This window comes from Ursus arctos, unplaced genomic scaffold, assembly GCF_023065955.2.
Source record: "Ursus arctos isolate Adak ecotype North America unplaced genomic scaffold, UrsArc2.0 scaffold_7, whole genome shotgun sequence".
Taxonomy (NCBI): Eukaryota; Metazoa; Chordata; class Mammalia; order Carnivora; family Ursidae; genus Ursus; species Ursus arctos.
The window spans coordinates 55,609,357-55,623,580 of NW_026623089.1; the positions used below are offsets into that span (position 1 = coordinate 55,609,357).

Consider the following 14,224-nt stretch of genomic DNA (forward strand, 5'->3'; position numbering starts at 1 on the left):
TTTAATGTTTTCAAAATGGCAATTACTGATTTAAAAAAAAATAACATGCTTGTAAAATCAGGTAATTCTGAATAGAAGAAAGTGAAAGTCGGGTGCCTGGGTGGCTCAGTCAGTTGAGCATCTGCCTTCAGCTCAGGTTGTGATCTCAGGGTCTTGGGATTGAGCCCTGCATCAGGCTCCTTGCTCAGCGGGGAGTCTGCTTCTCCCTCCCCCTCTGCCTTTCCTCCTGCTTGTGTCCTCTCTGTCGCTCTCTCTCTCTCTCTCAAATGAATACATTAAAAAAAAAAGTCTTAAAAAAAAAAGTGAAAGTCATCTATGATTTTACTCACTAGAAAAATAATTGTTTAATTTGGCATTTGTCTCACCAGTGCACTATGGCTGTGGTGGTTTAATAAGATAGGTAATAAATATGGGATCATGTCTGTCAATATGTTTTGAAATAAAATGTATGATTTTTTTTTTTAAATAGAGCTCTGATCTGGCCACACGCCAAATGCTGATTGGTACAGTTCTTCATGAAGTATTTCAAAAAGCAATAAGCAATAGCTTTGCCCCAGAGAAGCTACAAAAATTTGCTTTTCAAACTGTTCAAGAAATAAGGCATCTCAAGGAAATGTAAGTAGTTACAAGATGTACTGTAGGTACTATTTTATTATAGAACATTCTTTCCTGGACTCTATAAGGTATTTGGTTATTAGACTATTAAATATAAATCAGTGTAATACTAGAATTCAGATTCCGGGTTGTAGTACCCCGCTGCAGTTCTGTGAAGAGCTTCTGAAATTGCAGAACAGAAACTCTTGAGCTAAAAATATCTGGATATTCTGTACACATGCACAGTAGATTCTTCAGCTGCTCTCCAAGAGTGTGAAAAACATTTTGCCTTACTTCTAGAAATGTGACATATTGTAAATTGTATGGGTTTGGGAGTCAGATGGACCTAGTTTTAAATTCTAGCTTTGCCAGTTTTAGGATTGAGCATGTTACTTAAAGATTTTGAAAAAGGTGATAATACCTATTTTGCAGACTTTTTGTGACAGTGGAGAGAATATACATAAACCCACAAATGGCTAATCGTTGGCATTTTATGAGTGACTACATGCAGAGGGGTTGGCATATTCTGCTGTGTCTTTCTTTGTGACTCCTATTGCAGGCCATGTTTTTTCACAAAAATATTTTCATTAGGAGAAATTTTGATTTTCAGACTAGTTGACATAACCCTTTTCCCAGATGTAATTCTCTTTCCCTGTTTATATGGAAAAATGTGTTCCAAAATGCCATACAGCTGATTTACTATGACATATGATCTATTGTCCTAAAAAATTTTTATTTTCTTTATTTTTTTTAAAAAGATTTTATTTATTTGAGAGAAAGAGGGAGAGAGCTGGAGCAGAGGGGAGAGGCAGAGGGAGAAGCAAACTCCCTGCCGAGCCGGGAGCCCAACCCCAGGACCTGGAGATCAGGACCTGAGCTGAAGGCAGATGCTCAAACATCTGAGCCACCCAGGTGCCCCAGCGTAAAAACATTTTAGAACCCTGCCGTGTGTCAGGCACTGTGTTCAGTGCTTTTAGTCATCTTATGTAATCTGTTATAAATGAAGAAACCGAAGCGCAAAGAGGTTGTCCCTTGGTCATGGTTTTTCTGTAAAACACATATTTTGCTTTTTTAAAATTAGAAATGTGATCATATATATAAAGTAACTTATCTTTTTTTTTCTTTATTGAGTTTTTAATTTTAATTCCGGTGTAGTTAACATGCGGTGTGGTATTAGTTTCAGGTGTACAATGTAGTGATTCAGCACTTCCATACATCATCCTGTGCTTATCAAGATAACTGTACTCTTAGTCCCCTTCATCTGTTTCATGCATCCTCCTACCCATCTCCCCTCTGGAAACCATCAGTTTGTTCTGTATAGAAAGAGTCTGTTTTTTGGTTTGTGTCTGTTTTTTCCTTTGTTGGTTTTTTTTTGTTTTTGTTTTTATTTTGGTTTGTCTTTTGTTCATTTGTTTTGTTTCTTAAATTCCACATATGAGTGAAATTGTATGGTATTTGTCTTTCTCTGACTTACTTCGCTTAGTATTATACTCTCTACTCCATCCATGCTGTTGTAAATGGCAAGATTTCATTCTTTTTTTATGGCTGAATAATATTCCTGTGTGTGTGTGTGTGTGTGTGTGTGTGTGTACGTATGTGTACATGTGCGCATGTGTGCCGTATTTACCCATTTTTCTGTTGATGGACACTTGGGCTGCTTCTATAATTTGGCTATTGTAAAAATGCTGCTGTAAACATAGGGGTGCATATATCCTTTTGAATTAGTATTTTTGTATTCTTTGGGTAAATACCCAGTAGTGAGATTACTGGATCAAAGGTAGTTCTATTTTTAATTTTTTGAGGAACCTCCATACTGTTTCCACAGTGGCTGTACCAGTTTGCATTCCCGCCAACAGTACATGAGGATTTTTTGGGTTTTTTCCCCCCACATCCTTGCCAACACTTGTTTCTGGCATTTCAGAGTTTTAATTTTTTTTTTTGCCATACTCTAATCAACATACCTTACCTGTTGTGTGTTGTATTGATCATTGCCCTGAAACAAACCACATCAAAACTTAATAGCTTAAAAAACAAAAAAAACCCTTAGTGGCTTAAAATGGCAAGTACCTAATCAATTATCTCATAGTTTCTGTAGGTTAGGAATTCAGAGGTGGCTTAGCTGGGTGGTTCAGGCTCAGGGTCTCCCATTTGAAGCTGCAGCCCTTTGAAGGGAGGATCTGCTTCCGCGATGATACACTCATGGCTGTGGTCATGAGGCTTTGGTTTCTTGCCACGTGAGCCTCTCCTCACAGCACAGCAGCTGTTACTTCAGATTAAAGGGTCTAAGAAAGTGAGCAAGCAGGAAGCCATAGTGCCTTTTTTTTTTTTTTTTTAAAGTAAACTCTACCCCATGTGTGGGGTGAAAACTCACCACCCCAAGATCAAAAGTTACATGTGCTAGCGTCTGAGCCAGTCAGGCGTCCCATCATGAGAATACTTTTTAGAAATTCCCAGACTCTAAAACAACAGGTTGAAAGTTCTTTTGTACCCTCTCGTCGATCTTCTTCTTCTTCTTTTTTTTAAAGATTTTATTTATTTATTCGACAGAGATAGAGACAGCCAGCGAGAGAGGGAACACAAGCAGGGGGAGTGGGAGAGGAAGAAGCAGGCTCCTAGCGGAGAAGCCTGATGTGGGGCTCGATCCCACAACACTGGGATCACGCCCTGAGCCGAAGGCAGACACTTAATTACTGTGCCACCCAGGCGCCCCTCCCTCTCGTAGATCTTCTACCTTATTACAGACCTTAGACCAGATTTTATTTATTTATTTATTTATTTATTTATTTTAAAGATTTTATTTATTTATTTGACAGAGAGAGAGGCAGCGAGAGGGAACACAAGCAGGGCGAGTGGGAGATGGAGAAACAGGCTTCCCACTGAGCAGGGAGCCTGATGTGCAGCTCGATCCCAGAATGCTGGGATCATGACCTGAGCCGAAGGCAGATGCTTAATGACTGAGCCACCCAGGTGCCCAGATTTTTTTTTTTTAAATATAGGCTCCACACCCAGGGTGGAGCCCAGCGTGGGGCTTTAACTCAGAGCCCTAAGATTAAGGCCTGAGCTGAGATCAAGAGTTGGATGCTTAACCCACTGAGCCACCCAGGTGCCCCCAGATTTTTATCTTCTATGCTTTACCCTCTCATTAATTCCTATAAAAGTCTAGGCTTAAAGATCCTACCTTAAGTATCTTAATAATCTCAGGAAAGACCAGGCTGTTACATGTCGTTTTGCTGTGACTTAGCTAAAATTAAAAAGGAAGAGCTTAAATGCAGAAGACATTAAATAACCAGTATGGACTGGTTTGGAAATTTTAAAGCGTCTGCAAACACTGGGAAGAATATACATAAGGACATCATGACAATGAAGAATAGCTCTAAGATGGTTGGAGAAAGTTATTTAGGAAAAGATTACCCAATTGTGTAGGTATTTTTAAAAATAATAAATCACCATTCCTAAAAAGGTTATAAATTTGTGTATATCATATTGTAAGAGTACAAGAGGGTATATGATACAAAGTAAGTCCTTTCTTCCTGCATCCTCCTCGTCACCTAGTTCCTTTTCCCAAAGGCAACTACTGTTTTGTTTTGTTTTTAAGATTTTATTTATTTATTTGACAGAGAGAGCACAAGCAGGGGAAGCGGCAGGCAGAGGGAGAAACAGGCTCCCTGCTGAGAGGGAGCCTGATGAGGGGCTCAATCCCAGGACCCTGGGATCATGACCAGAGCTGAAGGCAGATGCTTAACTGACTGAGCCACCCAGGTGCTCCAAAGGCAACCACTGTTAACAGTTTCTTGTATGTCCTTTCACAGAGATTTCAAATATTTATGTGTGACAATGTGTGTGCGTATGTATACATATATGTTTTTGTTAGGTAAATTGTAGAATACTGTGCACATTATTGTGCACTTAAAGGTTAAGCTTGGTGGTCTTTCCATATTAGTACTTACAAAGCTGTCTGTCTCTCTCTCTCTCTCTTTTTTTTTTTTAGAGAGAGCGTGGGTGGGGAGTGGTAGGGGCAGAGGGAGAGGGAGAGAGAAAAACTTACGCAGGCTCCACACCCAGCTTAGGGCTGAGCCCGCTGTGAGGCTTGATCTCATGACCCCAGGATCACCACCTGAGCTGAAATCGAGAGTCCGATGCTCAACCAGCTGAACCACCCAGGCACCCCTGAGCTGTCTCATTTTTAATTAAAAATGGCATAATATTTCATTGTATGGATGTACCCTAATTTATTTAAGTATCCTCCTGGCATTTCAATCTTAACTTTTACTAGCGATAGTGTAAGAAATACCTTTAGGGGCCCCTGGCTGGCCCAGTTGGTTAAGCATCCAACTCTTGATTTCGGCTCAGGTCATGATCTCGGGATCGTGGGATTGAGCCCTGCCTTGGGCTCCGTGCTCAGCATGGAGTTTGCTTGAGATTTCCTCTCCCTCTCCCTCTGCCCCTGTCTCTGCTCACTCTCTCTCTCTGTCTCTTCAATAAATAAATAAATATTTTTTTTTAAAAAAAGGAAATACCTTTATCCTTTATTTCATACCTGTGAGACATATATCTCTGGGTTAAATACTTAGAAGTAGAATTGTTGGGCCAAAGAATATATGCACTTAAAACATTTAAAACACCTTTTTATTTGGAAATAATTTCAAATTTAGAGAAAAGTTGCAAGATTAGCGCAGACAGCATCCATATACTCTTTACTGGGATTCACCTGTTAGATGTGTGTAGATTCTTCTTCCAAGATTACGTAGTATACATCATGGTATATGCGATGGACTGTATACCATGAAGACACTAGCCGTAGAACAGGCTGAGCAGGGTCCTGGACATCCTGGTGTGCCCTGTGGGGTCAGGGGCCCCCACTGCAGTGGGCAGAGCTGGTAGCTAGTCTTGCTCACCTTGCCTTCAGGCCTCTTCTCCCCACACAGCCTGGTGGCTGGGGCCTGCCATGTGGTGACATTCGATGGCTGTGTCAGGGGCCTAAGTGCTTGGTGTGGCATCCTGCTGATAGCCAAGGACTTTGCAAGATTTCAAGCAGCCTTTTGCAAGGATAACCTTTGCCTCTGGTAGTCTGAATGTGTGATCATTTGGGGCTTTTTGGTATTTGCAGTTGCTCCCCAGAGGAACTTCAGCTTCTTTCTCAGCTTGAGGTTGCTCCTGTGCTCAGAAGCAATCTTGGCAGAGCCAGGGTTGCTAATTTTGTCTTCTCTGCTGAACCAGTTCTTTTGGAGGACTGGTAGGTCTCTGCTGTCTTCTGTTTTAAGGCTGAATAATATTCCATTGTATGTATACACCTCATTTTAAAAAAGATTTTCTTTACTTATTTTTTAAGTAAACTCTGTCCCCAGTGTGGGGCTTGAACTCACAACCCCAAGATCAAGAGTCGCACGCTCTACACTGTACCAACTGAGGCAGCCAGGTGCCCTATGTATACATCACATTATACATCTGTTAATTAGTTGATGGGTAACTTGTTTATTTGGATGTTTTTGTTCTTATTTACTTTTTTCATATTTATGTTTTCTTGTGTAATCTCTTATTTTGCAGGTATCGCTTAAATCTGAATCAAGAGGAGATAAAACAAGAAGTAGAGGAGTATCTTCCTTCATTTTCTAAGTGGGCCAGAGATTTCATGCATAAATACACTTCAACTGACTTCCCCCAGATGCAGCTCGCTCTGTAAGAAACTCATTTTGTTTATATGGTGTTCATATGTTCAGATCAGGATTTTATTCTGTACGTTGAATTAAAGCTTTTTAATGGTCGAGTTAGTACAACTAGCTTTTTTGTTCGCTTATTTTATAAATTACAGTCCCGAGTATCTTTCCAGAACAAAAAATAATCTAATGAATAGAAATTCTACTTTCATTATAATAAAATCTTCTGATTTTTGTGTGTCAGTTATGTTTTTGAAGTTATGTTTTTTAAGATTTTTTTTTTTGACGTAATCTCTACACCCAATGTGGGGCTCAAACTCATAACCCGAAGATCAAGAGTCACGTTCTCCACCGACTGAGCCAGCCAGGTGCCCCTGTCAGTATGTTTTTCAAATAACCAATGGGGTCCTAATTTCTTATATATTTCTGTTACTATCCTATGTGGACTGTGTCACATGTTGATTGTCCTGAGGATTTGTGCTGTGTGTTTAAGTACTGTGTTTAACCATTTAACTCTGGCATTTTGTATTTTATTATTTTCCCCCTTAAAGAAGCATTCATATAAGTTTAATAATACATTTTTCTCTTTTGTTGTTTGCTCATTCAGCAAATATTTATTGAGTGCCTGATCCGTGCTGGGATTATCATGGGGGGGAAGCAGCTGGCTTCCTGGTGCTTCTATACTACTGAACAAGTAAACGACAGACTGTGGGTGGTAAACACAGGGTAGAACAACACACGAAGGAGCGTGGAGTCCGTGGTAGTGGTGGTGGGACGTAGTATGTCCGTTGAATGGTCGTGAAAGGTCTCTGCAATAAGGTGACGTGGACATGGAGCCTGAAGGAAATGGAGGAGGTAGCTGTGCAGCTCTCCCCGGGAAGAGCGTTCCAGGCAGAAGGCCTTCGGGGGATGCCCCCCTGCCACAGTGGCGGCAGCAGAGCGAGGAAGGAAGGAGCAGAAGGAGCTTTCCTGGGGCCTCATAAGCCATGTCAGGACTCTGGCTGCTGTGATTAGATAAGAGGCCACTGGAGAGCTTGCTTGCACAGAGGGTTTTGATGTAATTTCTTTTTTTTTTTTTCCCCTTAAGCGAGCAGCATTTTCTTTTTCTTTGAATAGGCACAGCTTCCATTTATATAAATTTTCTTAACCTTTTCTCAATATTCTTACTATTTTATCTCAAGACACTTTGTGATCTGAGCAACTTGTTTAAGATTTGAACATCAGAAACTTGGGAACCGTTAGTTCTTTGGACCAATTTGTTGTCTGTAGTTCAGAGGACACACTGAGCCTGGATGTGAAGCTCAGTTTTGCCACAGGTTAGCTGTGTAACTTAACCTCTCTGTGCTGCACTGATCAGATTTACTTTATTTATTTATAAATGTTTATTTAAGTAACCTCTGTACCCAACGTGGGGCTTGAACTCATGACCCTGAGATCAAGAGTTGCTCTTCTTCCTGAGCCAGCCAGGCACCCCGATCAGATTTACTTTTAAAAGGATCATTCTGGCTGCTCTTTGAGACTGTGTTGTAGGATAAGGCCACAGGTAGAGAGACCAAGTTGGAGGCTTTTACAAGAATCCAAATAAGGGATGTCGGTGGCTGAGACCACAGTAAGAGTGTGGAAGTGATGAGAATCAGTTGGACTTAGTCAGACTTTAGCGGTAGAACTGATAGTTTTGGATTGGTTGTGGAGTGTGAGGGAAAGAACAGTCAGCAGTGAGTCCAGGGGAGAAAATGTGATGAGAAGGTTGTCAAGAGAGACTGGTAGAGGAGGAGACAGGGAGTTAGACAACTGTAGTGAAGGGTTGTTCTATGAGGGTCACATAGAAATGGAATGGTAGCCAGAGGCTTATGTGGGGCTAAGAGAGCTTTGTTGTTGTTTTGAAGAGGGAGATATAATGTGTTCATATGCCAGTGGGGAGAATTCCATAGAGAGGGCAGAATTCATCATGAGAGATGGGGAAGGTCAGCTACGTCTTGAATATGGGAGAAGGAGTGAGAGTACATGAGTGGACGGGTTGACCTATGGGACACTTACTTCTTGGCATTAAAATCTCAACCGACTACTTCATCAAAGTTATTTGGAAATTTTGCAACCTTACATATTGCTAGAATTCTCTGAGAATTTTGTAATCATTTTAGAAGGTTGCTAGCAATGTTTAAATGTCCTATATCTGGATTTTAATTATTTTTATTTATTTTATTATTATTTACAATTCAGTGACTTTCAGTATATTGTAGAGTTGTGTAACCATCACCACAGTTTGCCAGGATTTTGATATATATTTTAATAATGGTAGTTTAAAAAAATGAGGCTTATCTTGCAGTTAGAATTGGGTTTATTTTTCATATTCTTTTTTCTGTAGTTGTCTTAAATTAACCAGTAACTCCCTCCCTTAAAAAAAAAAGCTGTAATAAATGGGTTAAATTTATAAATGCTTCATTCTTTGTTATTTCTTTGGAGCAGATTGCCTGTGTCTAGAATAGGGGGTGGGTCTCAGTGCATTAGTCTTCACTGTGATAAACAGATTAAGTGTTTATTAGGTACTCATTCTTTTCCTGATTTCTTTCATTGTTTTGTAGTATTTCTGTCATTCTGGTTTCTGTTGATTATTGTTGTTGTTGTTATTGTATTACAGAAAGTAATAATTACAAACTCAAATATTGTTTTCTGTAGTTCCTATTTATTTCTTTATCCTTATTTACCCTCCCTCACTACATACTTTTCTTTTCCTTCCTTATTATTTATTTTGGAGTCATTTAAATTTGCTCGAGAATGAAACTTGTGGTGGAGATCCCTTTTCGTTGTTGTTTCAGATATTAGCTTTTCTTTTACTATTTAATTGTTTTACTATTTTGTCTGCATGTTTTTTCTTTTGGTTAAAAGTTATTCATTGTTTTTACAGTGATAAGCTGCCATTTTCTCATAGATTCATGGTCTTACCTGTGCAGCAAACGGGTATCCCATGCAGTGTCTGTGCTCAGGATTATGCTAGGTCCTGGTGTGACAGGGAGACTAAAGCCCTCCAAGGACTCTCTCCTATTAGTTGAAAACACAGACCTGGAGGGCATTACTTAGAACATGTAGGGTAACCGAAGAGGCATGGAAGAGTGTGCTGTGTAAGGACAGAGGGAGAGAGGAGTAGAATCCGTCGAAGGAGCCTGAGGAGGCTTATGATATACCAGCAAGGAATTAGGTAGCCTGGAACAAGTATATCAGGAAGCCAGGGAAAGTGTGGGATTCAGAGTTGTCTTTGACCTCAAAGGGATTTTTGAGATCAACTCCTAGATTTCAAATAAGGGAACTGAGACCCAGTGAGTGGTGTGATTGTCCAGGTTTCATATGAAAAACCAGTGGTGGAGCTCAGTCTACAGTAACAATTCTTGATTCCCAGCCCAGTGTTCTCCTCTTTGTATCTTGGTATAAGATTTTTTTTGTTTCAGTTATTTTCGATGGAACCTTATATGTCTGTCTGTGAAGGAGGCTCTCCTCTGTATTTTAGCTTGTGTCATTTTCACAGCCGTTTATAGCCATCTTTAAAAAAAAAAATCTTTAGACTTTAGCACAGAGAAGGAGACCTTTAAAGGTCATTTAAAGAGAAAGTTTTCTCACCCATAAGTAAGTGTAGATTTTCTTCATCTTCACAATACCATAGTCTCCATCAGGTGGTTCTCGAAGGAGTTTTACAGCATTATGCTGATTAAAATCACAGTAGTTAAATTGAAATACTGTCATTTTGTTCCACAGATCTAGGTCTAAAATCACATTACTTCATTTTCTAGGGGAATGAATTTTAGTAGCAATGTTAAAAGCTTCATTACCTATCTTCTGTTAAGTATACATGTGACATTTTATGAATAATAAAGTTTGCTTTATTTCATAGGAGCATATTTAAATATATCACATGATTAGATAACATTTGGAGATATAAAACAATAATATTTAAGAAATTTCAGATAAGTTTTAGCTTACCTGAAGTCTTCTGTTGTCTTCTTCAGAGATTACAGAAGTATGCATGTATTCCTGGAGATTATATTTGAAACATTCTGAAACGGTTGAAAAAAAATTACTGAAGATGTCATTTTTTTCTCTTAGAAAATATTCTCATTTGTTAAGAAATAGCTGCTGATCTAAATAACATGAAATTAGCAAACCAAAGTCAACTAAATCATGTATTCTTTTTTTTTTTTTTTTTTAATTTATTTGACAGAGAGACAGCCAGCGAGAGAGGGAACACAAGCAGGGGGAGTGGGAGAGGAAGAAGCAGGCTCCCAGCGGAGCAGGGAGCCAGATGCGGGGCTCAATCCCAGGACCCTGGGATCACGCCCTGAGCTGAAGGCAGACGCTTAACGACTGAGCCACCCAGGTGCCCCTAAATCATGTATTCTGACAGTCAGAATTTTTAAACTTTTTAAATCTCTATTTTTATTTTATTTAATTAATTAATTTTTAAAGATTTTATTTATTTATTTGACAGAGAGCACAAGTAGGCAGAGCAGCAGGCAGAGGAAGAAGGGAGGGAGAAGTAGGCTCCCCGCTGAGCAGAGAGCCCGGTGCAGGCCTCGATCCCAGGACTCTGGGATCATAACCTGAGCCGAAGGCAGACACTTAACTGACTGAGCCAGCCAGGCACCCCAAATCTTGATTTTTATGATACAAAATACACTTTATTACTAGAAAATTTATCCTTTTCATGTAAGATTTCCATTAGATTTAGTATCTTATCTGACTTTGAGTCTAGAATAGGATTAATAAAAGTTAGCACTATCTGACTTTTCTCATGCAGAATAATTTACTGCTCTGAAAATGAGTAAATCTTAGATAGGAGATGTATAGGAGGCTTTAAAAGTTATTTTCACCTCCTAATTCCTTTGATGTTTATATATTTCTTTTTTTCTCCTTCCTGTGCTTTTGGTTATTTAATGGTTAAGATAGTAAACTCAGAACCTCTTGTAATAGAAGAAACAGTGCCAAGTACTTAGTTTTAAATATTGATAGTGGCAGAAATGGATTCGTTCAACGATTAAGTAAAGAAAACAATGAGGAAATGTAGGAGCACGTGAGGTCCTTTGAAGATTGTCATGGGGAGTGTAGGAGTGAAGTGTTTGATAGTGAAGCCCCACACTGCATGGCTGATGGGGGAAGAGAGCTCATTCTTAACACAGTTTAATATGGTGTTAATGAAGGAACACATCCCTTGCTTTACCTTGGGTGCAACCACATGCAAGCCATTTTATATTAGTCAGTGTAATAATTATATATCAGAATATTCAGATTGGTATCGTGGCTTCAGTAGGCCCAAATAATGAGACTTTTGTAGTAATCTAGGCCTGCGGAAATAAAGGCCCGAGTTAGGAAGATTGTAGTAGGAATAAACTGAAAAGGATAGATGATCAGTATTAAGATGTAAATTACGTGAGTAAGGGGCTACAGGCCAGCGGTTCTCAGTCTTGAGCATGCATCAGAGTCACTTGCAGAGTTTGTAAGACAAATTGCTGGGCTCCACCTGCAGAGTTTCTGATTGAGTAGATCTGGAGTGGAGCATGAGGATTTGCTTTTATTACAAGTTCCCGGGTGATGCTGATGCTGCTCGTGTAGGCACCACACTTTGAGAATCACTGCTGTAAACATATGTGGTCGGTCTCCCATCCCCACATTCTCTGTGTATAGTAGAGTCAATGCCAGCCTAATGAGAAATGTGCGAAGTGTTGTAATGAAGTATTTTTGTGTTTCGTTTTTTAGGCCAAGTGATGGTAATAACAATAATTCAACATGTAATATTGAAGTCATAAACTCATTGGATATTGAAGAAAGCATTTGGTCCCCTAGGTTTGGATTGAAAGGCAAAATAGATGTCACAGTTGGTGTGAAAATACATCGAGGATGTAAAACGAAATATAAGATAATGCCATTGGAACTTAAAACTGGCAAAGAATTAAATTCTATTGAGCACCGTAGTCAGGTAGGTATAAGTCTTAATAAGAAAATTGTCTGAATATTTAATATACTGAAAAATGTAGGTCTGCTTTATATATTTTGGTTCAATTTGGGTAATTTTTATTTAAGTTTCATATAGCACTTTTCAATTTGGGATGTATCCAGAGTACTCAAATTGTTTATAAATGTACACATGGCTACAGCAGAAAGTTTTCTCTAGCAAAGAAACACAACAGCTGAATTTATAAGCCAGTGTTGCCAAATTTATGTTGCCAAACTAGTCTAAACAGATACTCCTAAAAAAAGAATTCCTTGGTGATAAAAGTTGCAGAAACCAAGTATATTTAGAGATTTAATGATGTATGGTAACCTATTAAAGTTTCTGATAAATCAGAGTAATGTAGATATGTTTAAACTCATTGTTTCCTAAACTTAATTTGCCATGGAACTATTGTTTTCATGAAACACCTGACATAGGATACTCTTAGAAAACAGTCTAAATCCATTCTTTTACTTTTGACTTTTAATCTGATTTTAATGATATTATCTAAAATGAAATATAGACCCATATCTTACCATTTTGTTAAATTCAAGTTTTTATTTATCTTTTCTTCTTTCTGGTAAACATAACAGTTTTTTGTGGTCCTTCAAAATTATCTGAAATTTATATTACTTTTAGTATAGACTATTAAGTATAGACTATTTAAGTAAGACTTAACATAAAGTTCTATTTTGTTTTCTAATTATTTTCATTCCCTCTGCCCATCTCCACATTGGCAGTCTGTGGTATGTTCTAGACACTTTTAAACCAGCAAAGGTTAAAACTAAAAGGTAGTAATATTGTATTTTTATGGTATGATATGTATTATGGGAATAAATAACATAACAACATAGCATTTGTAATATAACTTAAATTTCCTTTTGCCCTTGGAATCTCAAACACTATTCAGATTTTTTAGTTTCAATAGATTTTATGTAAAGTAACGTTCAGATTCAAAGTACTGAATTATATACTCAGTGATTACAGGGACTTTCTCTTATTAAATCTTTCTTGCCATTCTTAATATGTATGCAACACCAAAGGTTCTCATGCAAGCTTTTCCATTTGGGCATTGGTGTTTCTCCCCTTACTGGGTTTTACAGATATTGGAAGTGGAGGAAAAAATAGGTTTCCACGATTAGAAGACGTGAGCTCTTCACTTTGGTAACACAGAAATGGCTAAAATCATGAAGTAAAGATTTAGCTAGATTAAAGCCCTCTTGAGGAAGGAAAATCATGCCAAGAAATGAAAGCTGTTTTTGAAGTCAAAGATTTGAAGAAATGTGTTCTATGTACATGAGACTGAAAACTTCACTTTTTTAAATGACAATTTTGATTGAAAGCATTTCTGAATAAAGAGAAATATAAAAGCATTTTAGCATCTAACGTGGTCTGGATTCAAAGATCTTCTAAGATTCCTGCTCTGACTTGCAGTACCTTGAAGGCAGATAATATTACTGTATTTAATTTTGTTCAGTTGAAACTTATCTTTGCATGAAGAGAAGCTGCAAGAAGAACTTTTAAGAATAAAACAATATTTCTTGTATTAAAACATGAGGAAACTGACTAGAGCAAGACTGAAACAAAAATAGTGGGAGTTTATATTGCATATTCGTTGTTCAAGAAACAAGGAGACATGAAAAAATTATAGTAATCCATTGAGTTACATAGATATTGGGGATGAAAAAAGACATACATATTCCCTCTTGAAAGATCTGACTTTCACTTTGGTAATGCAGAAAAAGCTCATTGTTATAAACTAACTTCATTTAAGAAAGATCTTTATTTTATAAATGGATCATATTCTCAAAGTTCATTTCTAAAGCAGTAATTTGGCATTGGAAGACATTTTAATTTTTAAAATTTTGTTATTTTTTAAAGTCAGCTTTGCACCCAGTGTGGGGCTTGAACTCATGACCCTGGGACCAAGAGTCACATGCTCTACTGACTGAGCCAACCAGGCACCCCTAAAACACATTTTTTAAAGGAAAAATATTAT

At 38.1% G+C, this 14,224-nt stretch overlaps 1 protein-coding gene across 4 annotated transcripts in view; it reads left to right on the top strand.

Annotated features, from left to right (window-relative positions):
• DNA2 (DNA replication helicase/nuclease 2) overlaps positions 1-14,224 on the top strand; it is a 55,443-nt gene that overhangs the window by 11,999 nt on the left and 29,220 nt on the right. For 3 of the 4 annotated variants that reach the window (XM_057308836.1, XM_026504337.4, XM_048218852.2), the window contains exons 4-6: positions 470-615; positions 6,139-6,270; positions 11,991-12,210. In XM_057308836.1, coding sequence (XP_057164819.1) covers positions 470-615; positions 6,139-6,270; positions 11,991-12,210 — 498 coding nt within the window. Of the gene's footprint in view, positions 1-469; positions 616-5,253; positions 5,828-6,138; positions 6,271-11,990; positions 12,211-14,224 lie in introns of those variants that run through there. The other variant, XM_057308837.1, reaches the window with a different exon arrangement.